The sequence below is a fragment of the Colletotrichum siamense genome, assembly GCF_013390195.1.
Source record: "Colletotrichum siamense strain Cg363 chromosome Unknown KSG_Cg363_contig01, whole genome shotgun sequence".
Taxonomy (NCBI): Eukaryota; Fungi; Ascomycota; class Sordariomycetes; order Glomerellales; family Glomerellaceae; genus Colletotrichum; species Colletotrichum siamense.
The window spans coordinates 5814527-5842135 of record NW_023501014.1 but is presented as its reverse complement, the minus strand read 5'-3'; the positions used below and the strand labels follow the sequence as shown (position 1 = coordinate 5842135).

The window sequence follows — 27609 nt, the reverse complement described above, 5'->3', positions numbered from 1 at the left end:
CGTTGCATCTTGCAAGGCCTGCATATGTGTTGGTCTTCTGAAATGCAAAAGGGCAAGACCACGCACATGCTTCATCCCACGTTCAAATCAATCAGAACATACTTAACAGCTTCTCTGCATAGGAAGAAAGGTGCTGGCTACATAGGACGTAACATCGTCTCGAGTTGTGACGGGCTACAGAAGGGCGGGGGGGGGGGACAAGAAAAGAATCATGCAAAAAAAGCTCGGGTCCAATGCTGACAACACTACGAAAAACCAACGGTTTCTACAGATGGTATAAGTGGCCAAAGGGTAACTCCCTGGGACATTATGGTTGATGGGGACACGTATGCCCTACACATGCCGAAACATCAGTTAGGAATGGACTGTCGAGTGGTCTTGGAGCATGAGTCTTGTTTAACGGATCTCAGATATGTCGCTATCCTATGTTCTCATCGACCCAACTTATGGAGCGTTCTCCCATACATCCCCGCCACCCTCTGCTTCGGTCATCTCCTTCCACCTTTGCGCAAACTCCCTCAAACCGCCCTCGCCTGCCATGCTGGCGTCAACAACCTCCTTGGGCAGCTTATGCGCCGAGTACTGTGGCGTACTGAAGTTGAAGGCCGCGGGGTTATCCTTCTCCACAATCCTCAGCTCAGGGACGACCTCATCCGCGTCCTCGTCGTCCGTAGTCTCCTCCTCCGCCGCGCTACCCTCGCTCCAGTCGCCCCTATTCCCGGACATTGGAATCCTCACCTCGAAAGCATCCTCATTCACCACCGACCCCAATATCGGCTTCGGTACCTTGAACTCGAGCAGCTCACCCCACGTGAAAAGCAGGCTGTCCGTCCGCGGCGCCCACGGGTTGATGTCGATCAGCCGCACCTTGCCTAGCTCATCGTACGAATCGCTGTCGCCCGGCACGTACACGTCAAATACAAAGGAGCCGTCTGGGAATGTGAAACGCAGCCGGTCCTCGAAGAAGTCCTCAATCTTGGACACCAGGGCGGAGCGCAGGCCGTCGAGGAAGGGGTAGTGATTCCAGTCGCGCTGGCAGAGGCCGATGAGCGCGCGGTGCTTGACGAAGCAGCGGAACTCCAGGGCCGGGTTTGGCGCGAAGAAGGGGCGGAGGACGAGGACGGGCTGGAAGGGGCGGTTCGCGGAGGAGGCAACGGTGTCGTCGAAGGCGTGCTCAAGGTCGTGGCTCACGAAGCTCGAGCTCTTGAGCAGGAGGTAGATGTCGTTGGGCGTGGTGCACTTGAGCGTGTTCTGGTGCGGCGAGATCCAGGCCGCGTCCTTGGGGGCGGACCAGTTCAGCTTGGGGGCCACGGAGCCGCCGAGCTCCTTGATGCGGTCCTTGATCTCCTGGTGAATCTCCGGAAAGCGCTCGTTTGGCGGGCGCGAGTCTGCCTCTGGCTCCGAGTCGGAGTCGGAGTCCTCGTCGAGATGCTGATTTCTCCGAGGGGCGCCGGATGTGTTCGATGAAGGCGCCCATTCTTCCTCTTCCTCATTTGAGTCTGGCTGGGCGGCGTCATCGTCGGCGAGAATGATGCCGTCGTCACGGATGTACTGTACAAAGTCTGGGGAGAGCTTGATGATGCGGGAGCGAATTGAGACGGTGCGATATTTGGGAAACCAGGCGTCGTAGGCACAGTTGAGGATGTGTTCCTTGGTGACTGGGGGAAAGGTGAGCTCTTCGGCTTCCTGGGTTGCGTTGGTAATCGCGTCCAGGGTCGGTTGCCCCTCTGTGAGACCTTCGAGGGACGGCATTCTCAATAACTTTGTGTGGTTGCAAAGATTGGTTTTCGTGTATGACGTTTCCGGAGATTTTGGGACTGTTTTATGTGAAAACCACCAGTCAGATCTACCTCTAGTTAGATAACAGCATTGAAGGTGCTCGGATTTTCACTTACATCGATGAGTCTTAATCGTTTAGTGAGTCTTCCCGTCGCCCAAAGCAGAAAGTACCCCACCATCCCACCATCACATCTTTTTTCTGCCGCCACGGCCCCGCCGCCTCTGTTATCCCCATTCACCGCCTTCGGGTACTGCAGCTCCCAACTGAACTTTCGTACCGCCAAGGGTCCAGAGGTTGTAGTGACGTCTCTCCTCTCAGCCCACAGCTCCAACAGCGCGTACTCCGTACAGAGAGACGCCCAACCTTGATTTTCTCCGACACCATCGATCGACATAAACATCTAGCGAAACGTGCAGTTATTCCCACGATACCCATATTATCACAACCAGATATTCGCCGCCTTTAGTCTCTTTACACCATACACACACGCGATGTCTGATAACGTCGGCCTCTCCACGCCTCGCGGCAGCGGCACTTCTGGCTACGTCCAGCGCAACCTTGCGCACATGCGCCCGCGCGACTATGGCGCGCCGTACCCTCCGAAAGACGCCGATTCGCTCCGTCACAAGCAACGGCAGCCCGATAAGGAGATTCTCGAGCACGATCGTAAGCGCGAGGTCGAGGTTAAGGTCCTAGACCTCCGAGATACCCTCGAGGACGAAGGGTAAGCTTATCTTTCCCCTCTCTTTAACTTGCGCAGATGTAGCTAACCACTTTGTGTGACTCCAGTCTTGAGGAAGAAGAAATTGAGACCCGATGCGACGAGCTGCGCCAGAAGCTCCTTGCCGATCTCGAGAAGCAGAAGAACTCACGCGGCGGCGGTCCGGTGCGGAAGCACTTCAAAAGTCACCAAGTACACGAGATGGCGGACGCCAAAATCAAGGAGAGCGAGAGGCTTAGGAGCGCGCTGAGGATAAGCAAGGACTATGAGGAGGGAAGCCATTGGAGGAGGCAGGAGGAGAGGCTGAGGAACGCCGTCGACAGGGACACGAAGAAGGAAGAGGCTGATTAAGTGTCGGCGCTCTCTCACTAGGTCTGTCAAGTCCGGCGCGGCGCGTGGGTTCGGGTCGTGGGTCAATATGGGATGGCGTTTTTGGCGTTTGGAATATCAGCGGAGATGAGACGTGCAAACCGAGATCACCTTAACCTCGTTTGGCTTGAAGCGTCTCGACAGAGAAATTTGGCTGTGGGACGGTTGCATATCGAATTATTGATACATGTGCGGAGATGGGCCCGTCTTTTAGTAATACAGATGCATCGCCGTCGTTTATGCCATTCTATTTCTTCCCCGCCGGCGGCACCCACGCCTGTGGCTGCCACGCCTCTCCGGGACCCTTGGCTTGCTCCCATGGATCGTGTCCGTATTTCTTCTTCGCTGCGCTGGTTTTCGGCGTTGATTGCGTTGGGATCGACTCGGTCGACTCGGTCGTCGTCGCATTTACCGATTCCAGTTCCGGCGCAATCGGTTGACGTTGTGCCGTATTCAAGGCTGGCAACGGTTGGCCTGTTGCCTGCCCTGGAGCGTCCATTACCCTGGGCTTTGCCTCCCACCGCGCGTCTGCCTGCGCCGCCAGCAGCTTCATCCTCTCCTGCCTAACGACCTCGCTCGACTGTTCTTCGAGCGAAGGCGGGTGCTCACGTGTGTGTCTTAGCCATTGGTGCCATAACGGGGACACCTTCACATCGGACAGGTATGTCGATCGGGGGTAGTGGACGATGCGGCGGAAGCGGCCGGGTCCGTCGCCTCGTTGTTCGCGGAACTCCCAGTACGTGTAGCCCTGCAGGTCACGGCCTGGAACCGAGCGTGTTAGTATGGAAGGTTGCCAAGGAAGCGGTGCCTCTTATAGAAGAACCATGGTTGAGGTGAGGGGACGGACCGATGAGGAAGCGCTTGCGCCATGGTAGTCTGAGCGACTTCCACTTATACCAGGCCTCCAGTATTGGCGAGATCCGTGTTGAAGACATTTGGGCGTTATTCTGCGAGGTTGGGGGAGACAAAATCAGAAAGTTCGTCGCTCAGGATCCCATGGCTTCAATATCTCGAAGTTGCTGGGTGTTTGGGAAAAGTAATGAGGTCAAGCTCAAATAATTTGCACCGCCACAGGGAAGTTCGGCCGAGTCTCTATTGGCTGAACCATGATTGGGCCGCCATATCCTCAGCCACGTATTTTTTGTGTTTCTGCAACGAGCCAACAGCAGTTGCCCAATGCGCTTCAGAGTTACATTGACCCCACCAGCCACCACCGCACACGTCACTCCGCAAGGCCGCGGCGGGCACGTCGGACCCCAGGCGCTGTCACCTTTATCCAGGTTCCCGCCTGGCTGAAGAGATGCATAAACAATTAAATCTTCCCCACCAACAAGGCACAAGTGCGGTCTTCGTCGGGCCTTTCAGTGTTTCCCAATCATTCTTCCCCTGCCACCCGACATATTGATTGTTCACCTCTCCCCGCAAGTCATTTTGATCGCCCTTTCGTCTGCCCTCCTCTTCCTCTCCTCAATCCCTTTAATCCCGAAGACTGCATCGAGCTGCGTCTATAAAACACCCTGAGACAAACTCGCGCCCGCGCGCGGAGCAGAGGATTCCAGCATCTTGTACCAGCTCCGTCATCCCCGGAGCCCCGCCGACGTCAGCGCCTAACCGCCGCGTCACTGAACGCACCTACGAACCCGAGTGCGAAGCGCTTAAAGCATTAAACAACGAATCGACCCTGTCTACCAACATCCCGTCCTCACGACCTGCGAATATAACGAAACAGTATGGCTTCAGTAACGTCATTAGACAAGGATTTGCGCAAGTTGCGCTTAGAGAGGTACACGCCCGCCGCGGCGAAGGAGGTCAGCTCTTGGATTGAGAGCGTTCTCGGCGAGAGACTACCTAGCGGAGACTTGCTCGAGAGCCTCAAGGATGGCGTGGCGTTGTGCAAGTAGGTCAAAATGATGCTTTTTCCAGCGGTGCACCCAACTGACATGTGACTCTCAGACTCATCAACCTTGCGGTGCCTCCGCCCGGGGTCAAATTCAAGAAGTCCGCGATGCCCTTCGTCCAGATGGAGAACATCTCACACTTCCTCCGCGCTTGCAAGCAACCGCCTCTGAACCTCCAAGAGCACGATGTATTCCTTACAGTCGACTTGTACGAACAAAAAGACCCGGCCCAAGTACTGCAATGCCTCGGAGCATTCAGCCGAGCTGCCCACACCGCGAACCCAGCCAGATTCCCGACACCGATTGGCGGCAAGACCCGAGGTGTGATGAGCCCTCAGGGTACCGGACGTGGAACGCCTTCGCCTACCCGATCTCGCGGACTGTCCAATGCCTCCGGATTCGGCTCCCCTCGACCCAATCTGACAAGCTCCAAGACCGGTGACTCGGGATCCGGTCGATGGAGCCCGACAAAGCCGACATCTCCGACTACCAGCTGGAGCAAGAAGGAGCATGAGGGCGCCACATCTCCGGCCTGGAATATTGCTCAGTACGGCTACATGGGAGGCGCTAGTCAGGGCAACCTCGGAATCTCGTTTGGAAGCCGGAGACAGATCACTAGTGCTGGTCCCAACGTACCCAGCCTGGCAGAGAGGGAGAAGAAGCGTAAGGAGAAGGAGGCCGAGGAGGAACGCCAACGCCAGCAAATGGAAGACCTCAGGCGCCAGAAGCTGGAAGACGAGGAACGACAGGCACGCGAGCAAGAGGAGAGGGAGATCCAACGCCTCGTGGAAGAAAAGCAACGACGAGCGGACGAGGAGAGAAGACAATGGGAGGAGGAGGAGCGCATGTGGAAGCTCACGGAAGAAAAGCGACGCAAGGAAGAAGAGGAGGCCGAGCAACGCCTGGTCGAAGAGCGCACCCGCACTAGAAGCCGCAGTGATGCTAGACTCCGAGGGCAATTCCTGAGTCAGTATCAGGCCGAGCAGAAGGTTCAGCCGCAAAAGACTGGCGCAGATAGAATCGCCGAGCTGGAGGCTGAGCTTGAGAAGGCCAGAGAACGTGAGAGGCAGTACGAGCTTGAGCGTCAGGGGCGAACAGGCAGGACGTTGGCTGTCACCAACGATCCCAAGGCGCGGCTGAGGTCTAGGAGCCGGCCGTCCGACGGAACACCTAGCCGACAAGATTCCTGGTCTAAGAACGAACGTGAGGTTCTTCAGACATCATGGACGCAGCATCAGGAATCCCTTCAGGATGACGAGCCTCCGGCCCCACCTCCGAGATCGCCCAGACCCCTGCCTGACCCCAGAGCCGTGGCATCCCCGCCGCCGCAGAAGGTCGTGGCCCACACCACCGGCGGCCGACCTCTTCCGGACCCCGCCGCCTACAAGGCCGCGCAGCAACCTCCGCCAAGCCGAACTGACAGGTTCCTCGCTAACAACGCGGCACCCGTTCAGCCCCCTGCGAGGCAGACCTACTCCCGCGAGTTGAGCGCCACCGCTGAGCAGGATGCTGAGGACCGCAGACGCGCACAGAGCCAGACCAACACTAAGGCTGGCGGCTGGGCATCTAAGTCACTCCTTGAGCGCGAGATGGAGATGGAGCGCCAGCGTCAGCGTGAGTGGGAGGAGGCACAGCAGGAGACTGCCAAGGCCGTGCCGACCGGCAATGGCGTTGACGGCATTGGTGGTGGCATCGGTGGCCGCTGGGACGTGAGCCAGTGGGCTGGATATACCGGCGGCGACAACCAGAACAAGGGTAGCCAGGGAATTGGAGCTGGAAGAAGACAGATTGTCGGACCGAGACAGATTGCCGGACCTAGGCCGCTGCCTAACGTGCCGCGATAGTCCTACAGTAGACCTAAAGATTGACCTTGTTTGTTTAGAGCGCAATGGGCAGGCTTAGTTTGCGAAGATCCCCCGTGTCGTCTGCTCCGTCTAGATTGTAGATGACTGAGCACTTTGAAATAGGTAGATATCACTTATTAATGAGCGAAAATCAGACCGATTGCTGAGATATATCTGTTGCCTTGTGATAACCCTGTCATCCTCCTACAGTACGTCTTAATCTGTTTCAAGGCACATCAAGTTGGAAACGACGATGGATTATTAGGATATTCTAGGTATTCTGTCCGTCTTTGTATATCGAGACTCCCTGCAATGGCTCTGAGGAGGGTGCTGGCTTTAACGATGCTCGAGCTAATAACACAAAAGAGAGTGAACTCTTTCACCTCAGCTCCTGATTTCATCTGACTGGACTCTCATCACAGCCTTCCAGTAAACCACTTTCTTATCAGAAACGGCACGTGGGTAGTGTAGTCTGTTTGGGTGGGTCTCAAATACTAACTCCTCTAGAAGGAAGACCGCGCCGTGGCACCTTCCCTCAACTCACCAGCTTTCAGGGGCAGGAGCACCTTCACTCATCCCAACCATTCGCTCCTTCTCTTAAAAGATTTTGTCTTCTACTGCTGTCATTCACTAGCTCCTCGCTTAGCCCAGGCTGCTAGACCTTATCCCTCCGAAGATAAAAGCACCTCTCACCTGCTGCTCACTCTTCAAACCCTTTTCACCACAACCACTCTACCTTTCACAAACACCTTATCGATTCACACAAGATTCATCAATACCTTCACTCACAAACATCAATACCTTCCCATTCAATCACTTCCACTCACAACACAACAATGCGGATCCAGATGAACCCTGTCATCGCCGCCATCATTCTGGCCTTCGACAACACTGGTGGTGTTCACGCCGCCCCCTACAATCTGTCGGCTCAGGACGGTGCTGTCTGCAACGGCATCAATCTTGCCAACCACACTCGATGCGAGCCCTTCCTCTCAGCTAACGGCACCACTGTCCCCATCATCATCAACGACGCTCTTGGCTCCAAGCCTCCCATCACCTCAGACACTGCCAAGCACACCATCTACGTCAACCAGGAGAACAGCACCACCCATTGCTTGATTGACGAGGCCCAGAAGCCCCTGGCTGGCAACCCCTGGGACCTCCCCAAGCTTGCAGACGCCAACGATTGCATGGTCATCCACGACTGGGCTGGATCCAAGCCTGGCTACTTCGCCATCCCTAAGACTGTCCTTGATGCCAGCCGCAACGTCTTCCTCGCCAAGTCTGGCACTTGTGCTATTGGTCTCTACCCTAAGACCTACAACAACAGCGACATGTCTGTTGGCAGTGTCGATCTGGCCAAGGCCATCAACCTTGCCATCAAGTATGAGTTCGATGGGGCTGGACATGTCGAGGCTATCGATTACGCTCAGTGCGACGTCACCAACGACAAGCAGAACAAGAAGGACTACATCCTTTGGTATCTCTCCCCACCCGAGAAGAAGTGGTAACGGCCGTATGGATAGATGGCTTCACAAAGGATACGACTTTCATGGCTTAGGACTGCGCATGGCTTTCAGGGAGGACTTCGTTTTATCACAGGACTTGGTTTTTTAGAAGGGCATGGTTTTGACATGAAGGAGGGAAATCGTTCTGGAGTTTGGGCATAGATAGACTGGCACATCACTCGCACGTCTTTGGCAACACCAGAGCTGGTAGATCAACATCGCAACGAAAATCACAAGCTTCACCACACATATTGCTTTGCTTTACCCGCTAAAATCATGATCATTTCTGCTTCTGAAGTTTACTGCCACCAGCAGTTACTTTTTCTTTTTGCCTTTGTAAATGTGTGCCCTCCCTTCACCTTCATCCGGGGTCACACAAGAGAGGCAGGGGCGACTTATCTTTGACGAAATTTCCTCCTTCCTTCCCAAAGCTACTTTGCTGAACGGTCTTCTTCACCCCAGCTAAGCGAGGGATAAGAATTCACCTTCACCAGGACCGCTCGTTTCCCAAAGGGACCCTTCCTTTTCCCCTGCCTCTCTTCCCACACAACAGGCCAAACTTCACAAAAGGCTTTTCCCCTTCTTCCATCAGAGAAAACACAAGGAGCTGAAAATCCGTCCTCATCACCGCTCTCTTCCCTCATCAATACCTGAAAGATGGCAGCCATGTCCCGCCTCCTGGGTGTCGTCACTGTGATGGCCTTCACTGTCATCTCCAGCACTGCCATTCCCTTCATCGGCAAGCCCGTCGACCCCAACTGCGGCGTCATCTGCAGCAACCTCGAGCGGCCCTACGACGGAGCAGTTTGCTACGAAACCAAGCGCGAGGACGGAACCTGCCAGCCTGTCTGGGTCAACGCCGCCATGCTCTCCACCCGCGGCGACGGCTTGAAGGATGTCGACCACAAGGCCCCCGGCGCCCACTACCACAACACCGCTCCCTTCGCCGGCAACCTCCCCATCATCAACGACCGCGAGGACGCCGGCACCGAGAACTCCCTCGCCAAGCGCCTCCAGTTCGACCTCGCGCCGAAGCCTCAGCGCGTCTGCGAGTACGTCGGCCCGACCTGCATGGACCCCAGCCGTGGCAAGGGCGCCAACCCCGGCGATTGCGAGGACCTCATCCGCTTCTGGTACAACAACCACGGAAAGTGGACCATCCAGAAGAGAGACCTCGAGGGCCGCCACTACCTGGAGCTCGCCCAGAGCGGCAGCTGCCTCTACGCCGTCGGCCACCCCCACCTCTCGGTTCAGGCGAACGATACGGTTGTGGGCAACTCCGACATCTGGGCCACCCTAGCCCAGGGCTTCAACGAGTGCGGCACCAATGGCAAGATGGAGGTCCAGGGCATGCTCGACTGCGATGACTGGAACCTCTTCTTCTGGATCGGCAGCAAGGACAAGTTCGAGTGCTGCAAGGGCGAGCGTCCCCCCAATGCGTGAGGAAAAGAACAAAGAGGTACCTGGGGTACGAAGCGTTGGACAGTGTCTTGGGCACTTGCACCTTGGAAGTTAAATATGGATCAAGAAGAGAACCTGGCTTCAGGCATTTGTCAAGCATCACCGCCATGCGGAGGAGTTACAGAGATGAGCCGCAAAGAGTCGCAGACTTCTGCTTAGCCATTGGCAGTTACGAAAAGGAATTTGACTCCGTAGTTCATCCGACACACAACCTGTCTTGACCTGACGTGTCGTCGATGTGATACACTGAAAGCTGTCCCATCAATGCTGAGCCTCCGTCTCCCGCCCACCCACCTTCCGTGAGTCAGGAAGAGAGGATGAAGCAAGCTTATTCTGAATGATGTAAGCCGTTCCTGCTGGATGGAGAGTTTCATCCGCATGGACAAGCTCCAAAGACTACAATGGTAAGCGAGCATCAGATCGAAGGAGAAGGACCCAACAGTCCGTTTCGTGAAGGTGCTCTAGGCCTTGGCCAATGCTGCAGAAACTGTAATATATGGAACGATCAAACCGTGATTGAACGAGATCGCTGTGGATTGGACCATGTTGCAGTGTCGTTCATCTCACCGCGCACTCACCTCGCTCCCGCCGAGTTCCCTGCCGTTCCCACTACGCTCGCTCAGTCTTGGACGTTAGGCGCGTGTTACAGCATTTTACCGCACCGATCCGAGTGGGCGGCGGAATACGGCAAGTCTTGCAGAGTCCATCCGCCGGCCGCTCCGAGTTCGCCAGCTTTCCCTGATCGAAGCGGACAACCGGCACTCGCCTGTCACCCGAAGTGTGTTGTCTTGGACGTCACATATATCCAATCGGCAGGAAAATGGGGCGGATGGTGTAGATGGTGGTGGTGGGCTGCCAGCGAGACAGCAAGCCTTCCGAGGTTGCCCAACACCGAGGCGAAGTAGCCTCCGAGGTGGAATAAACGCAGAAACAAAGTCGTTCAAGCTTATGAATCCACTTACCAGACACTGGGAGCGCAGCATGTCGCGGGCGCGCTGGAGAAGCCCAAGGTTTGAAACCTGAGCGTTTTCCGCAGTCCCCTGGCTCGGACCAAGCATCGGCCGCCGGGCGATCTCATGCAGACAGCCTAAAACCCCAAGAGTGCCCACGTCCATCATACTTCCCTGTTGGCTGCTCACACCATCTTTGCCGTCTTCTCTGCGTTGTTCCTTGAATGGAAGGTGATGTCGAGGGCAGCTGCAGGGAAGCTTTCTTCGCGTGTTCCCAAGCAGCATAGGATAGCTCTCCCAGCAGAGGCCACAACTGCCCTACCCAAATTGGTTGACATGGACGCCTAGCCGGACCGTGCCGACTTTTCCTTTGCCTCGCCTTTGCTTCCTGGTTCCTTGGCCTGATTCCGATCCTCACGCAGCTCGGCGCAATGGGCAGTCCGGTTGGGTTAAGTTGAGCGGATAGTCCTGTTCATTGGGAAGAGATGGCGCGCACGACTCGAGTCTGTTCAGCTTATTCTTAAAGACAACAACTGCACTTTTCCGCTCCTTTGGTCCCTTGATTTCAGGTGTCGTGTGTTTTTCTCCATGATTGTACATAGGAGTTGTGCGTGTTTGGCGAGTTGTTATCTCGGTTTCGGTGTAAGACGTCATGTGGACGGGAGCCGCTCTGATCGCCTTGCTAGCTGCAGCTGCCTTGTGCGCACCGTCGCCACAAGGCTTGAAGACAGACATCACAATCCTTCGAGACAATGATCTTCAAGGTGAGTCGCAAAGGGCACGTGTTTCCCCAGACACATCCAAAATGTTGACGAGAGTGTTGCCCAGATACGCAGAGCCCTTCGGCCAACTTCAGCGCACTCTTTTTGGGCGAGGGACTCTCTTTCGATGAGGCCAATGCTACTTGCAGAGAGCTCGGCGAGCTGCTCTGGTCTCCGGAGACAAATAGCACCGAAAGACTCCTAGCAATCCTGGATTACCAGGAAAAGAACGTGTCTGCGATCTGGATCGCAACAGCAAAGAATGACAACAAGCCCAGAGCAATCAGCTCCAAGGGCAACGTGTCCTCTCCCAGCGCCTCCGACAAGCTCCCAGCTTTGTGTACTCATTCGGCACCGTTCTCCAACGGCGTTGCCCAAGATACAAGCGAGCGGTGGCAGGTGATGGTGAATTCGAATAACGACGACACCCTCGGCTTTCGCGACAGGAACAGCTTCCGCTTTCACGGCCTTCGATTCGCATCTCAGACAAGGCGGTTTGACTACCCCAAGTTGTACAAGGGATCTGGTGGGAAGAATGTGTCTGCCCTCGAATTCGGCTCTCCGTGTTATCAGGGCTTCGGCGGCAGCGAGGACTGCCATTTCCTGAACATTTATACACCGTACCTGCCACGATCTAGACAAACGGATGAGAGGCTTCGGCCAGTCATGTTTTGGATTCATGGAGGTGCTCTCACCAGCGGTTTTGGCAGCGACCCTCTATTCGACGGGGGTAATGTTGCTTCGCGGGGTGATGTTGTAGTTGTCACCATCAACTACCGACTTGGCACGCTCGGGTTCCTTGCGCTGGACGACAACGTGACGAATGGCAACTTTGGCCTTGCCGACCAGATAGTAGCACTGGACTGGGTCCTGGAGCACATTAGGGACTTCGGGGGAGACCCTGCCAGAATCACAATCTTTGGCCAGTCTGCTGGGGGCGCTTCTGTTCGCGCTCTGATGGCGTCACCCAAGGCAAAGGGCAAGTTCGCAGCAGCGATTCCCATGAGCAGCCTAGGCGGACTGACGTATGGGGCTTCGTACGCCAAGTACTTCACAATCGATCAAGCGATGGAAGTTGTCGGTAACACCATTCTCAACGCCACGAATTGCACCAATAACCGGTCGCGTGTCGATTGTCTCCGCCGAGTACCAGTCGAGAAGCTCAATCGCGGAGCTCGCTACATGGTCGTGGATGGCAAGTACTTGACGTCGAATGAGCTGCAGCTCAGTGGTGACAAGATGGACGTCCACTTAATGATGGGAACGACCGCCGAGGATGGTCTTGCGTTTCTCATCTTTCCTGAGAATGGCACCGTCCCGAACACCACCCTGTGGCTCACTTCCCAAGGCCTTCCAGACCCGCCGCGAAATCTATTTCCCCCACTGAATACGACAACGAACAAGACGAGGCAAGCGTTTGGTGTCGGCGCTCGACTCGCCACAGATGCCATGTTTCGCTGCATAGACCAGGCGACTGTGTACGCGGGTCTCGAAAGCGGCGTACTGGGGTCGAAGGTGTACTACTACGAGTTTGAGCGGACGTATCAGACACCAGAATGGCCGCGGCTCGATCTCTGTGAGGCACCAAAGTCGAAGGAGCATCCGAACGGGAACCCGGAGTCGTCCACCGACAACCTTCGATGCCATTCCGGAGAGCTGGTGTCGTTGTTCGGCAATCTCGCACGACAGCGTCTGCCGTTCCGAGATGAGTACGACTTGCCTTGGGAGCAGTATCTCGTTGATACGTTTACGTCGTTTGCGAGGACGTACGACCCGAATCCTGACAAGAACTTCCTCCGAGCTAGGGGATTCAACTCCACGCTGGAGGCCTTTGAGAAGTCCGGGCCTTGGGAGCCGTCGATGAAAGGCAACATGAGTATGAGATCCATTGACTGGCCAGTAGAGAAGCAAATGATGAGAGGGTTCAAGGATTTGGAGCAGTGCAAGTTTCTGAACTTGCCGTTGGATTTCTACGTTTGAGTACATAATTGAGGAAGGTGAGAAGGATAGAGGATGCACATAAAGTAGTTGGATCTACATAATTAGACGTTCTTAGTACACACTTTAGGGGTGGATTGGTTAGCTATAAACTTCATAATTGCATAAACCTGGTTGTATACATATACTACCCTGCTTTGAGGCCTCCCTCGTTCCTCTTTGCTTTCTAGACCAGTCAGTGCTTTTCTGGGAGCCTCGAAGTGGTCAAATTTGCTGCCACTGCTGCCTGTTGAATTGGAAGGAGGCTGTGTCTGCAAGAGCAACAATGTTACACAGCAACAGATGCGCCTATTGGGCCACGAAGCAGTCCGCCTTCTCACCCCCGGTGCTCCTATGCAGCGCGCGCCCTTAACTGGCCATCAGCAGCCATCGGGCGTACAATCAGGCGGACCATCTGAAAATCCCCGCATCAACCGCTGTGACGACTGAAAGACGCTGTATATTCAGCACATGAACTGCTTCCCTCTATGATTCTCCGAACGTGGACATTGTGTCTTGAAAGCGAACTGCGGCCAACGATGGAGGCAGCAATCGGCATCATCGGACTCTCTTTACAACTTATAGACTCGGCAGTGAAGGTCAGGCGAGTCATCGGAACCTATCGATCTGCTTCGTCTGAGATCAACCGCCTGGCACTCAAAGTCGAGCGTGTCGAGGCGATTTGTGGCGCCATCAGGAAAAACTTCGAGAAGGACGACACAAATCTTCACTGCTCTGATGTCATTGAGACTTGGGGCATTTGCGTTTTGCAGAGCATTCAGTCGACTCTGGAAGAACTACACGTAATAGTAGCGAAACTAGAGCGAAGGGCATCAAAACCTCGAGCTCTGCATACGGTCGGGTTCTTCTTCTTAGAGAAGAAGGATGAGATAAAGAAATTGAGCGCCGCTTTAGACGGAGACTTGAATGATCTGCAACATATGATGACCGCAGAACTTCTGTATATCATCGATTCTGTCTTCATTGCCGAGAACTGTCGCTGACGCCTTAAATAGCTCACGCTTCGGTGTTGTGGAGCAGCTTCTGTTGCCGCACCAGACTCGTCCTTCAAAGCCACAGAGGCAACTTGTATCAGGAGTCAATGTGACGTCTACAGCGCTGTTAGTGCCTGGCACAAGTGAGGCGACAGAGCGGGACCAGATAGATACGACAAGACGGATTGGTTTCTTTGGGGAGTTCAAAACTACCAAGATCACGCGGAAATCTCGACTGCGCGACTTACATGATCTTGCCAACGTGCAAGAGTCCAAAACCTATTCGTTTGGCATTCGTGGAATTTCCACGAGGATCGAACTCAGGTGGGCTTTGGACACAAAGACTCCTATCTCTTATTCTCTGAGCCTCCAGCACTCCATCGCGCGAGAAATCAACCCCCAGCTTCTGATAAAAGTCACCAATATCATAGGAAACGGGGACTTACGAGGCCTTCAAACCATGTTCTCGAACCGCGAGATTATCCCCACATCCTTTATTGCTTCCATGACACTTTTTGAGGTATGTATTTCGAGAACACTCGCACACGAGAGGCATGTAGACTTACGGTGAGAATTGCAGTACGCAGCTGCTCATTATCAGCCGACCATTTGTCATTTCTTGGCCCGACAAAATTTTCGGCAGTGTCTTGGTGAAGAGTAAGTAACGCCTCTCATCGTAAATGACCCGAGGTTGACCCAGCGACAAGTCTCTGCAGGCCTTGGGGGGAGGTGATAAGTTACGGTTCTGGCATTACTGGCACTGCCGCCGAAAAACAGTCACGGCTATCCAAGCTGGACGATATATTCATGGCCATGGGTCTTCCACCGATCACAAGGATGCGGTGGCTGAATGAATTTCTTCTGGACCCGGATGACTTTTTCCCGTGCTACTATCGAATCCGATCTTCAGAGGTGGCTGATTTTGAGAAAGAAGCATTCCGTAACTGGTCATGGATTACAGCTGTGGCCTGCTTTTGTAGGAACACCGAGAAGCCGACTCGCTGGCTTCCAAATGACATGTACTTCACGACATGGGCTGACATCTTTGGCACACTCATCAATGAAGGTATCGACGTTCATATGGAGTGTCAGGATGGAGGAATTCCCAATATCAAGGATTGCTCCGCATGCCTGAGTGCATATGCAAGGATACTCCGCTATAGCGATTGCCACTGGTCTATCGAGATCGCACTTTCGCGATGGATAAGCATTTTGCAGCTTTCCGGAATAGACATGACGAACTATCTGGAATGGGAAATGGCTCACTGTGAGAAACAATGGAGGAAGCTAGGATATTATCGTCGCTACCAAGGGGTCTGTTGGTTGAAAGTGCTAGGAAGAAAGACCATATGCGGATTCGACGTCCCAATGTGGCGCCGACAAGTTGATGCTGACGGTCTGGCCAGCGAGGTTTTGCAAGAGTTCAAGAACTTCGGCGCTTTTGGAGACTACCCACCAAGTCGAACTTTCAGGAATTGGGACGGCGAGGGCTTCGAAAATAATACTCGCCAGCACATTCTGTGGAAAACGGAGACAACTGGGTATGAGGCCGACGCACACTGGCCATTTGCTCTATCGACGCCAAGGGATCGCAGTTGCGACGACTTGAGAGGATGGGATTTATTTGACGATAAACCCACACACACCCCGAATGCCATTCGATCATTCCACTACGCAAAAGAGCTTTTTCAAAAGAGGTTCGAAAAAAGATCGTTGAAGAAACTTTGCAAGTCGGGATACCTCAAGAAACAAAAACGGCTTAAGATCCCTGGAGCCTGGGAAGATTCACAGTGGTAGAATGAGGACAAAATACACACGTGTTATGTTGACCTTTGAGTGAACACTGAACACCATGACTTCAATTCAATCTGTCTTCCTACGGAAAGGAGGTGTGCAACACATGTTTGCTAATATCCAAACTTATTGACTTCTTGTCCTCGTTGCCTTATGTGCTCTGTATTGTGAAATAGGTTTATCTTACTCACCTTCCTTTTAGAAAGAACCAATGACTCGAAGATAATCCACCAGACTGAATACGAGTATCCGCCGCCTATTTCAGATTGCACCTTCCTACAACCTGTAAGATACCGAGATGACCAAATGTTAATGCTCGGTGGTCTCCAGACAGCCCAGTCTCTGTTTAGTGCCTGACTCAAAGCCCGAACTACACAACTTTTCATTCATATTCCCCCATACGCTACAATCAAGTTTCGTGGTTTAAGGACCCCCATGAACTTTCAGTTTCGTCCTTCCGCGTCGTGGATGTGCAACCCCAAAGATATGCCGACAAGTTCCAGACCTTCGTCCAAACCCGCCCGCCAGTCATTTGATGCCGGAGACACCGCCTGCGACCCGGTGGTAGCATCTTCCGATCCAGACCCAGGCCAAGACCACTTACCAGCAACATTCGAGGCCACGTACAACCGCACACTCATTCTATGTAGCCCCTATTTGACCGGATCGTAGAGGTCGGTATGACTGGTCATAGGAAATCGTCCGACGCTAATGTCGTGATTCAACCCCCCTGGATCCGTATCTCCATGTCAAAAAGCGGTGTATATGTGTCACGGATCTAGTCGAAAGAAGAATTGACAGCATGAGAGAGCATGATCTACTGTCGTTCACCGAAAAACGGACGTCGAAAGGCGTTATGATTCCGGAGTGCATGATACTGGGTGTGTCGTCGGATCAGGCACCATGCGGATGACGGCTAGGTCTCAGGCCGCAATCAGAAAGGAAAGAAACAGTTCTGGGGGACCGGGAAGGGATGGGCTAGTTTCCTTGCTCAATCGACTGCGTTTGCCAACACAAATGTAAGTGAATAGTGCCGTCAACGAAAGCGAAACAGGGGGCCGCAAGGTCAGCAGAAGTGTCTCCCAATGCTCTCGGTGGCACAAAACATTACACTCATCGCTAGAGGCAAAAGGATGGACAATCTAGGAATCGAACCTAGGACCTACCCCATGCGAAGGGGTCGTTATACCACTAAACTAATCGCCCTGTCTTCATTGAGAATACTGTGTTTACAATAGTTGATATCTTGACGAGCTTGCAAAGTTCCTCGGGAGAGCTCCTCCATTTGCAGGGCAAGAAATAAGACATGGCGTTGATGGCGTCGCCGGGAACAGCCGTGAAGACATGGGTTGATGGGATAGGCTCAGGGCCGCCGAAATCAAGGCTGAATGTGCTGTTTTGCAGAGTAGCTTTTGCACGCCACTGTTATCAAACATACCTTGTTTAAAGGCTTCACTTTCTCTTCCTCTGTGTAAGAGCACATTTGCCTCGGATGCCGAACCGGTCATCACCGAATGCAGTGCAACAGACACGCTGTCCAAGCACCAGATGACTCGTTGCGGGTATTCCATTGGGCGTCATCCATACCGCGCCGCTGCGCGCTCGGCAAAGAAACATAAATCCGACGAGGAAGAAAATAAAAGGCACATTGTACAAAAAAACCACGTAAAGAATCGGAACCTAGAATCTTACGAATCCCAATAGTCGTGTAAGCCAAGCAACGAGGCAACCGCAAGGCAACTTGCGAACCTCTAGCCTCTTGAGACAATGGAACGGTAAACTGAACGACACTTCAGAAGGAAAAATGCATTTTGGAAAAGATTTTGCGCCATCTACGACGCTGGCACTTAGACCGGGCGCAGCCTGACAGGGTGGGTGTACGCATGTCGTAGTTATTGGAAGCCAAGTACTTTTTTTCGCTGCAGGGAGGGTTCAGCATCAGCGCATGACCCGTCTTGCGGAATGAAAACCGCTTCGTCGATTCGATTAAGGAACAATCTTGGAGACTGGCTTAGAGTCGGGTTCTTCGGATGGGTCTCCTCATCTTTGACAGGTGGAACGATGATGACGAAGAGCTGCACGGAGGACAGAACTAGTGATGGACAGAAACCGTTTTTGAGTTTCCAACTGTCTTCCGAGAACCGTTAACCCTGTATGACGGCGATGATGCTCCCTCCCGCCTGTCATGAAGCCGTTCACAGCCGTCTGCGCGTGGTACGTGAACAAAGTTTACCTCGGTGGAACAGGACATTTTTACTTGAGCGCCCAGCCTGAGTAATTAGTTGGGCCTTCGCATCGTACATGTGTGATGGTTGGGTTGAGATGATGCCGAACGGCAGGTGAGAGACGCCTGCTGTGTAAGTACTGTACAGCAACAGCCCGCAGGCTTGGTATGCCTGGCTTGTGATACCTCTGTTTCCGGTCTGTTGCATCTTCGGCCACCCCAGTGCAAAAGGCCATTTTTGTGTGTATGGCGTTGAAGAGCCCTGTGGAAACACTGTGGCTGTCTCTGTGCGATGTGAAATCGGCCGTGTGGAATATGACGAGCCTCAAGATAGCCCTAGGCATGAAGCTTTCTACGCCTTTTGTAGGACAAGTCGTTGAACTGACGACAGACACCACTCCTTACCATCACGATCGATGAACGTGGCACGGTAAAACAGCTCATGGCCTGCGGTCTCGAACCAAAGTAGTTGGACCGGCATCCGGAGATGGTCTGCCTCAGTAAACGTCGTATTTCAAAACAGGGACTTCCTTGTCTTGCCGTGATGATCTTCGGGAAGAACAGGTCGAGATCCATAACTTCATCCAATGTTGTACGTCAACATGGATGGTGCCGGGAGCCAAACCGACCGTCGCGAATAAGTTCCCGTTAGGCAACTATCAAGCTGCGGCTCTGCGATAGCGACTGAGACGGAGGGCCATCTTGTCTCATCCTCCCATCGCCAGTCCCTGACGGAGCTTGGTATTAATCGACGACTTGATAGGTGGGCGGAGTCGAAGCCTTGGAGCTGTAAGCCGGATCATCGAAAATGACGGAATAGGCTAGCTGTCAGACTGAGTCTCCAAAACAAGACTGTGAGATCCTTATTCCCGCTTCTCTAGGTCTGTCTCATGGGCAGCCGTTCCTGGAATCAATACGGAGGAGTCCTGCGACTGGAACTGCATTTTGCAAAGTGCAACCTGGCGCCACGGCGACTACCTTCTTGATGCCGTCTCACGGCACCGAGGGCGGTACTGAATTTCAGTATCCGTGTTTAATCGCGTCAACGAGCTTCCTCTTGTCCCGGTGATGACGGGCGTTCTGCGTTGCAATGCAGCAAGACGTGCATCACTGGCTTCTTGACCGACCGCGATCGCCGGGTGAATGACTTCTGCTCCTATGACCGAGCAGAGGTATAAAGTAGACCAGGATATTATTTCGTGCACGCTTGATTGGCGGGGAAAGCCACTATCGTGTAACTGCTCATGCACGTTAATGCTCGCTTCTTTATCTGGTCAGTTGATGCTCCTCTTCTGCCAATTGGAGGCCTCAAGATGGAATCCTAGTGGGTGTCGAGTGATGGTTGATATAAGTACCAAAAAGTGTAAGAATTCTAGCCCCGATTGGGGCGGTGCCAGGCTGGGGCTGCACTCATTCGCCATCACCCCGCGCAAGTGCACGAAGCCATACGCAACCCCTGCAATCCCTAAAAGAGGCACAGCCAGCTTCGGTGAGAGTCTGAAATCGATGATGGTCTAGCTGGCCGGTTGCCTCGTTTGCGGACCATTGCAACCCAGGTGATCATGCCGCGACGCGCCCTCCCGCACCTCGTTTTCCTCGTCGCGGGAGAAAGCGACCCCGTTGGTTGCGGGGTATGTAGTCGCAGTCTGCAAGGATGCTCAAACATAGACTCCAATGGTTTCTTTTGGGGGGTTATCTTGAGTCTGATGACTGCGATTTGCTCGAGGAACCTGGCCAGTGTTCAGCGAAACCAAAGGTCTGTACCGATTCCAAGACTAGTCGTGATCGATTCCAGGCCTCGAGTACGTACGCGCTTGGCTCAATTTCTGGCCGGCTGAAGGCTCAAACACTTTGGGAAGCACCTTGGATCCTTTGAATTCCGGAGGATTATCTCACTTGGAGAATCCCAGGTGTGGGAAGTGCCGCTCGCGGAGACCAGGCTGCCGAGACAAGGTGAGCGGCAATGCCCACCATCTCACCGACAAGGATAATAATGGTTGCCTCGCCAGGAAGAATATGGCTGATGGGAGAGGTGGCGTGGCAGAGCCAGTGATAGGCTGAATAATGGCAGGAGAAAGTTGTCCTCCAGGCGGTGAGAGTCATCGCTCTGCTTGAAAGACTAAACGGAGCCCCTGACGGCCGTTTCTTCATTTCTCCGTCTGTATCTTCGTCTGCTTCCGAATAATGAAAACGCCCCCCGTTTCCCAGGTCCGACACTAGACCTGGGCAACCTTACGCTGCCTAGATCAGTGTCACTGTGGCTGTAAGTGTCACGTCGCCGTCGCCGTTGAGCAAAGTCCTGCGCTGTGTGTCTGTCGTCTCTGGCAAAGATAAAAACAACAAGACAGCGCACCTCCACACCCTCTTGATCCCTCGACTCTTGTCTCATACACCCTCCCATAGAAAATTGGTTCGCCTCACTTTCACTGTCGACGTCTCGGGACTCGGGACCGTTTTTGTGCTCTTTCTCTGAACGAGGCAACTGGTTTTGCACATTAGTCCCTTCTTACTGCTGCGCTTTTGCTTCACGTTGGCCACGGCCTTGAAGAGTCCATATAACCAACCCTTGCCTCTCTCCCCTGACTCACCGAGCTGCATCGCCATCTTCAAAATCCCCTATCGCTGCTCAACACCAACATGGCACTCCCACCTGGAGTTATCAAGTTCGCGCCAGGGGGAGGTGGTCAACCTCCACCACCTCCTCCTCCACCACCGCACCCGGCTGGAGCCAAGGTGCCGCATCATCATGGACCGCCTCCTCCTCCACCTCCTCCGCCGGGCCGGGCACAGGTACCGGGACCATTCGCTGTCAGACACCCCGGGCCTCCGCCGCCTCCCGTAAGGCCTGTTGGAGGTCAAATGCCTCCCGCTGCTGTAGCCCGCCCTCCCACAGCACATCACCCAGCGCACCCAGGACCAATTATCCACCACATGCCGCCACCGGTGCCGCTCCAACAAATGCCAGTACAACAGGTGCCGATACAGCCCCCACGTGATAGAATCCCTCCCGAGCTGCGAGAGAGAAGACTCGTGGAATATTCGGACCTTCGAAGCGAACGAATGACGGACGCTAGCGCACGCGAATACCTGTCCGAGTACGTCGTATACCGCTTCGAAAAGGTCCTGGATCCCATGGAGACCGACATTGAAGGGTTCCCAACGAAGCCAACTTGGGAAAACGTCAGACGGGTTGAGGTTCGTGACCTGTCCCGTAAAGACATCATCAGGAACATCCGAGAACTCAACGAGGAAGGTCAAACTGCCCTGCAGAAGAAGATGGACCTCACGCCAAACCAGCAGCTGCAGATCGAAAAGGCACAGAACGCGCTGGAGAAACGCAACACCGACAAGCGCTATCGCTATACCCTGCAACAGATTAGCTCCAAGATGAAGAAGCTCCACAAGGACTCTTACCAATATCAACAATATATGGCGGACAGAGAAGCGAAGAAAGTTGTTGTTGCAAGAGGGAAGTCAGCGTTGTCCAAGTCAAAGAAGAACTTGTTCGAGACGATCGCCGTGACGGCATATTTCAGAAAGGAACCTCGCTTCGAGGAAGATGCCTTGGCAATGTATCGCAGCAAGAAGGAGGAAGAGATCTTGATTCAGCAAAGAGAGTCTGAGGCACGAAACCTCCACTTTCAACGACAAATGCAGCAGGATCGCCACCATGTTGAATTTCTCATGCACCAGCAACATCAGGCTCAGCAAGAAAGACTGCGCCCACCGCCTCAGCAACTGCCGCCGCTGCCTCCAATACACAAGTTACCGCCACCTCCAAAAGCCACAGCGGCTCCCATAGTCAAGGTTGTGGAAAAGGACCACGGGAAAGGAGGGAAATGTAAGACTTACATCGTTCCTTCCTCTGGCTCCCGGACTTCAAGCAGCTCCAATTTCTCCAGTGAATTGTACGACACCGAAACAGAAGATTCCCCAGACTCATCGGAGTCGTCCAAGTCCAAACATGGTCGTCGCCGTCGGGGACGTCGCCATAGCCGCAGCCGCAGCCGAAGTCGTCGTCGCGGTCGTCCAGAGGAATACGGGCTGAAAGGCCTTCGTCACCATACAAGATCTGACGGACAAGATCCGCACTACATCCTCGATTCAGAGCCGCTGCGTGGGCGTTTGCTCGCTGCTCCAACATCACCAACAGCCCTGCCAATGCTTGATGGCCCGGCCTACATTGAAGAATCACTCTTGGCCAGACGGATTGCCAGCAGGCAAGAGCCGTATGGTGTTGGGGATCTCGAAGACCAACTGGAAGACATGTTCAACCGTCGTCGGGCTGCACCATCCGCTAGAGTGATACAACGAGACCTCAGGGATCTCCCTATCCGCAGGGTAGAACCCCAGGAGGTTGCCCGCAGGAGACACGATGACGACTTGGAAAACGTCATACGCCTGAAACTTGAAGACGAAGCCCAGTTCGAACATGATCGACGAATGGAGGAAGAGTTCGAGGCTGAGGGGCAAGAAATTGCAAGGCGGCACCACCGGTCCATGGAAGGGCGATTTCGTCGGCCATCACTCGACAGAGGTAGGCTCTTCCGACCGATTCCGCCCGAGACATACGAGGAGGAGGCGGCTCGGGACTATATGAGAGAACGGGAGCGTCCGGCACGCACCCATTTTGACAATCCGTTCGATCCCCTCGGGCGAGGGACGAAGCGAAACTCTTTTGGCTATCGGCCGTAATATGTTCCTTTCTTTAGTGGTTGAATGTTCGAGACTGAGACTGGCGGCATATTGTATTCCCAATCAATTTGACAGAAACCAGTGTAAATCGTCGATATCAGAAAGATTGTATTCAGAATGACATCCAAGCTAAAGACCATCAGTCAGAGTGAAGCAGAGTTGTCAGAGCAACAGCGTCCCACAAGAGGGCAAGAGGGCAAATAAGTATCAGTAACGGCCAGGTTTCGCCAAGGTTCGTGCCTAAAGAAGCAGTCGAGTCGACAACGCGAGTGCTTGAGTGCCCGACGTGAGGCGAGCAGCTCCTGCGGGTGACCCGACTCGACAGCTTTGCAGATGCAGAATGCGCGGGGGAGGAGTCTCCGTGGACGTGGGCGAACACCAGCCAATGATGGCAACCGAACAGCCGGTCATTGGCCCATTGTGGAAAATCTGCCTTAGGGATTCAATAGTTGCGCAGACGACAGCATGTAAGACGTGTTACCGACGTGTGAATGTGTTTGCGGGATCCGAACGTAGGGTACTCAAATAGGTACGGATAGATGGAACTGATCACGGCATCAATTAAAGACCCCTGGCAAAGATGGACAGGGACGAGGTTGTTTGTTTAGTGGGGGTTCGAACTGAGGCGCTGCACCCCTGCTCTGAGGTGTCTAGATGTGGATGACTCAGCAATCAATATGGCCCCTCCTTCCTCATCTAGCGCGAAATTTACACCCTCGACGCGCTGGACACGCGCTTCCCCAGCGGTCACACCTGCTGCGACTGGTCAATCAGCGTCGAAACTTTCCCTCCTGGCTGCCTGCGACAAGGGAAGAAACGCCCTCCACCTGCGTCCGCCACGATAACCGAAGACAAATGTTTACACTCAATCCCCTTGGATGCCGGCTGGAATAACCAGCCTCTTCCATCTTCGATCCTCGCCGATACTCCGCCGAACCCTTCAGAGAGCCGTTCAAGTTGCCCATGTCCACACCCCGGGCCTCTACCCGGACCTAGATCCAGATTCAATGTTGTCTAGAGCCAAGAAGGCCTACGAGGCCAACGCGCCTCCACCCACCAAGAACGACCTGGCCAAGCAGCTCTTCCCCTCGAGCAGTCCGAGTGCCACACAAAATGGCAACATCATGAGCCAGTTCCAGAGGACAAGCCAGCAGGCCTCCTCTGCCGCCGTATCGGCGAGGACCGCGGGGAACCCGTCGACGACCACGAACCAACCGAGGCCACCGCCTGGCCGCACAGCCAGTGTTACACACTTTGCGAGCAGCAGCCGATCTGCTTTGGACTCTATACCACAGCCAAATGGCAAATCTTTCGCTTCGCTATATTCCAGATCAGACTCTTTTCGAGACGAGCCAGACACAGCTGTTGGAATGGACACGCAAAACAAAGCCAAACCCGCAGTCTACTTTGCCGAGGACGATTTTAGCGATGACGACCTTCTCGACCTCGACTTTGAGGCACCCGCCGCTCTGCCTCCGCTTCCCAAGCCCCAAGTCAAGGAGGAGACGAAAGCTCCCCGGCCGCAAGTCACCGAGCCAGAATCCGGAATACCCTCGACCCAACACGTGCCCTGGTCATCATCACCTGCTTCTCACTTCGTCCACCCTAAGCTCAGCCGCGAGAATTCAAATCGAACGGCGTCTACCGAGACCTCTCTGAAGCGCGAATCACCGGACCAATTGGATTCCCTTTTGCCTCCGCAGCCAAAGAAGCGTCGGCTTCCGAAGAGTTGGAAGGTCGAAGAGGAGGAGGACGTCATAAAACTGGATGAAGAAGATGAGCCTGAAGTCTCCATGTGGGCGCCGGGTGGCGTCACACCCGCTCCCAAGAAGAAGAAGGAGACTTGGAACATGACTGCGAGTGCCCTGAAGGAACAGAAGAAGCAACTCAAAATTCAAGCCAAGAAATCCGCCGATGACGAATGGAGCATGGACGAGATCCGGAAAGAGGTCATGCAAAGCAATATGCCCAAGGTAAAGGCGACTGCGATCGCATTGACCAAAGAGCAAAAACACGTCCAGAATCTTGTCGTAAACAAGGGCCAAAGCGTTTTCTTCACAGGTCCCGCAGGAACCGGCAAGTCTGTTCTGATGAGATCCATCATCACGGAGCTGAAGAAGAAATGGGCGAGAGACCCGGAAAGGCTGGCTGTCACGGCGTCTACCGGTCTTGCAGCATGCAATATTGGAGGCCAGACGTTACACAGCTTTTCTGGAATCGGACTCGGAAAGGAAGATGTTCAGACTTTGGTCAAAAAGATTCGACGCAACCCGAAGGCCAAGAACCGCTGGCTCAGGACGAAGACACTAATCATGGACGAAGTGTCCATGGTCGACGGCGAGCTATTCGATAAGCTTTCCCAGATCGGGAGGACTATCAGAAACAATGGCAAACCCTGGGGTGGTATTCAGCTTGTAGTCACAGGCGATTTCTTTCAACTGCCTCCTGTTCCCGACGGCGACAAGTCAAGGGATGCCAAGTTTGCATTCGAAGCAGCGACGTGGAACACGGCTATTGACCATACCATTGGGCTGACGCAAGTCTTCCGACAAAGGGACCCAGGTAAGTCATGCCGAATCTTTTTTTTGTTGAGCAACACTAATGAGTGGCAGTTTTTGCCAATATGCTTAACGAAATGCGCCTTGGACGGATCAGTGAACAAACCGTCCAGGCTTTCAGGAAGTTGACTCGGCCAATCGTATCTGACGATGGACTCGAGGTGACGGAACTATTCCCTACCCGATGGGAAGTCGAGAACTCCAACCAAGCTCGCCTGCGCAACCTTCCTGGCAAACCCCACAGATATGATGCCAGCGATGGCGGAGACGCAAATGTGCGCGACAAGCTGCTCCAGAACATGATGGCGCCCAAGACTATCGAACTCAAGGTAGGGGCTCAGGTCATGCTGATCAAAAACATGGACGACACGCTTGTCAACGGGTCGCTGGGAAAGGTCGTCAAGTTCATGAGCGAGGGCAGTTTCGAGTCCTGGACCATGCCGGAGTATGGATCCGATGTTGATGTGGACTCGGAAGACAAGGCAAAGAAGAAGATCAAAGCCTTCAGTAGGGAAGTTGAGGAAGCGACCAGCGGAACGACCGAATTCCCAGTCGTTGAATTTGCTGCGGTGGACGGGACAACGCGCACTATTCTTTGTGTCCCCGAAGACTGGAAGGTCGAAACACCAACGGGAGAGGTGCAAGCCAGCCGTAGTCAGCTACCTCTGATCCTTGCTTGGGCACTTTCGATTCACAAAGCGCAAGGTCAAACGTTGGAACGCGTCAAAGTCGATCTCGGCAAGGTCTTCGAGAAGGGCCAGGCGTACGTTGCGCTCAGTCGAGCAACCTGCCAAGACGGTCTACAGGTACTGCGTTTCCAGAAGGACAAGGTTATGGCTCACCCTAGGGTCATACAATTCTACAACAAGCTGTACAGCGCCGAGGTGGCCGTTGCCAAAAAACCACCGAGTATGGCCGACTTTTTACACAAAGAAGATGACGCAAAAGAGAAGAAGAAGAGCCAAGGACCTAGCTCGAGGTCCCAGTCATTTGTGAGAAAAGGCGTTGAGGTGATCGATCTTGATGATGAAGAAGAGGCAATGGCGAGCTACGGATACTAGGCCGCGGACTGGGAGCATATTGTTAAAGCATTGGTCGGCGTTCAGGCAGGGTCTTGCAGGTTGCGCATGTCCCGAATAGTCCCGTCATGGAATGGTAGGTCGGGATCATGGTCTGGACATAGATACCTAGAATTGAAGTTGGAGACGCCTCGGTGTTGGTAGTCTTTGGAGGCAGGGAAATACTCTGCTCCTATTTTGAAGGCGATTCTAGGACATAATGAGACTCAATGGCATCTCGTTTGTGCAACTTGAGGGACGCGATCATTGGTTGACTCGGAAACTTCCAAGGAGGTGACCTAAGGCAAAGAGGAGCAGGCCGATCGCCAGGGTCAAAGTGCAGAAAAGGGAGTGCCCGTGTTTGTGGCTGAAGATTGACAGGTATTGGGATCTTGCTGGCTGTCCGGGTTGACGAATTCAAGGGACGTGGTAGTACAGCAGATGCTCGACTCTGCCAAGGGATCTTGCTCCACTGAGGTACCTGATGAGCACTGACCCCAATGCACTAAAAAGGTACCTTGCGACGGGAAGCTTGCGCCCATGACGTTCGTCCCGTCTGTTCTTACGGCGGCAGTAGCTACCCGCCACCGCCAATCGATCAATCATAGCTGGACCTACCTACCCCCCGTGACTTTGCAGTGTGGCCTGGAACCTGCACCTGCACCTGCCCTGGTCGCCTACCTGCCTTTTATCGATAAGAATTGGGCTAGGGAAAAAGTGAAGGTAACCTAAACCCAGTCAGTGAATCTGTCCGAGGGGGAATTTGGGGGAAAGAGCTATCTGGTCCCTCATCACGACGCACAATTATCTCCCAACCTCAACTACCCGCTGACCGAATCTTGCGATCAAAACCACCAAATCGCCTCCCCATACGACGCGCGAACTACGCAAAGCCATCATACCATCCTTACTCCCGCCAATATCGTCTGCCACAGAGCCCGAGGCGGACCCAGTGCGGTGCACTCTGTTACAACCCACGACTCGGAGCATTTGGGCGCTGTGACGCAGTTGTCACG

At 53.9% G+C, this 27609-nt stretch overlaps 11 protein-coding genes across 11 annotated transcripts; 9 read left to right on the top strand and 2 right to left on the bottom strand.

Moving 5' to 3' along the window:
• Positions 1–444: 444 nt before the first annotated feature.
• On the bottom strand, positions 445–1752 carry CGCS363_v001470 (Cell division cycle protein 123; the record flags this gene model as incomplete). The annotated part of the gene is made up of 1 exon (XM_036633319.1): positions 445–1752. The coding sequence occupies one exon, from the start codon at positions 1750–1752 to the stop codon at positions 445–447; it is 1308 nt and encodes a 435-aa protein (XP_036501046.1).
• A 519-nt stretch (positions 1753–2271) lies between these two features.
• Positions 2272–2852, top strand: CWC21 (Pre-mRNA-splicing factor CWC21; the record flags this gene model as incomplete). Its single annotated transcript, XM_036633318.1, has 2 exons — positions 2272–2504; positions 2570–2852. 2 exons carry the CDS (start codon positions 2272–2274, stop codon positions 2850–2852), a joined length of 516 nt encoding a protein of 171 aa, XP_036502003.1.
• Positions 2853–3117: 265 nt separating this feature from the next.
• On the bottom strand, positions 3118–3805 carry N7BML (NADH-ubiquinone oxidoreductase assembly factor N7BML; the record flags this gene model as incomplete). The annotated part of the gene is made up of 2 exons (XM_036633317.1): positions 3118–3632; positions 3718–3805. The coding sequence occupies 2 exons, from the start codon at positions 3803–3805 to the stop codon at positions 3118–3120; spliced, it is 603 nt and encodes a 200-aa protein (XP_036502004.1).
• A 795-nt stretch (positions 3806–4600) lies between these two features.
• SCP1 (Transgelin) lies at positions 4601–6612 on the top strand (the record flags this gene model as incomplete). The annotated part of the gene is made up of 2 exons (XM_036633316.1): positions 4601–4767; positions 4824–6612. 2 exons carry the CDS (start codon positions 4601–4603, stop codon positions 6610–6612), a joined length of 1956 nt encoding a protein of 651 aa, XP_036501998.1.
• Positions 6613–7448: 836 nt separating this feature from the next.
• On the top strand, positions 7449–8123 carry CGCS363_v001466 (uncharacterized protein; the record flags this gene model as incomplete). Its single annotated transcript, XM_036633315.1, has 1 exon — positions 7449–8123. One exon carries the CDS (start codon positions 7449–7451, stop codon positions 8121–8123), a length of 675 nt encoding a protein of 224 aa, XP_036501999.1.
• A 654-nt stretch (positions 8124–8777) lies between these two features.
• CGCS363_v001465 (uncharacterized protein) lies at positions 8778–9563 on the top strand (the record flags this gene model as incomplete). Its single annotated transcript, XM_036633314.1, has 1 exon — positions 8778–9563. The coding sequence occupies one exon, from the start codon at positions 8778–8780 to the stop codon at positions 9561–9563; it is 786 nt and encodes a 261-aa protein (XP_036502000.1).
• Positions 9564–11183: 1620 nt separating this feature from the next.
• Positions 11184–13272, top strand: CGCS363_v001464 (Bile salt-activated lipase; the record flags this gene model as incomplete). Its single annotated transcript, XM_036633313.1, has 2 exons — positions 11184–11295; positions 11360–13272. 2 exons carry the CDS (start codon positions 11184–11186, stop codon positions 13270–13272), a joined length of 2025 nt encoding a protein of 674 aa, XP_036502001.1.
• A 536-nt stretch (positions 13273–13808) lies between these two features.
• CGCS363_v001463 (uncharacterized protein) lies at positions 13809–16061 on the top strand (the record flags this gene model as incomplete). Its single annotated transcript, XM_036633312.1, has 4 exons — positions 13809–14230; positions 14286–14784; positions 14845–14921; positions 15671–16061. 4 exons carry the CDS (start codon positions 13809–13811, stop codon positions 16059–16061), a joined length of 1389 nt encoding a protein of 462 aa, XP_036502002.1.
• Positions 16062–19988: 3927 nt separating this feature from the next.
• Positions 19989–20335, top strand: CGCS363_v001462 (uncharacterized protein; the record flags this gene model as incomplete). The annotated part of the gene is made up of 3 exons (XM_036633311.1): positions 19989–20084; positions 20139–20235; positions 20292–20335. The coding sequence occupies 3 exons, from the start codon at positions 19989–19991 to the stop codon at positions 20333–20335; spliced, it is 237 nt and encodes a 78-aa protein (XP_036501586.1).
• A 584-nt stretch (positions 20336–20919) lies between these two features.
• CGCS363_v001461 (uncharacterized protein) lies at positions 20920–22977 on the top strand (the record flags this gene model as incomplete). Its single annotated transcript, XM_036633310.1, has 1 exon — positions 20920–22977. The coding sequence occupies one exon, from the start codon at positions 20920–20922 to the stop codon at positions 22975–22977; it is 2058 nt and encodes a 685-aa protein (XP_036501587.1).
• Positions 22978–23855: 878 nt separating this feature from the next.
• On the top strand, positions 23856–26596 carry pif1-2 (ATP-dependent DNA helicase PIF1; the record flags this gene model as incomplete). Its single annotated transcript, XM_036633309.1, has 2 exons — positions 23856–25539; positions 25590–26596. The coding sequence occupies 2 exons, from the start codon at positions 23856–23858 to the stop codon at positions 26594–26596; spliced, it is 2691 nt and encodes an 896-aa protein (XP_036501588.1).
• Positions 26597–27609: the final 1013 nt, after the last annotated feature.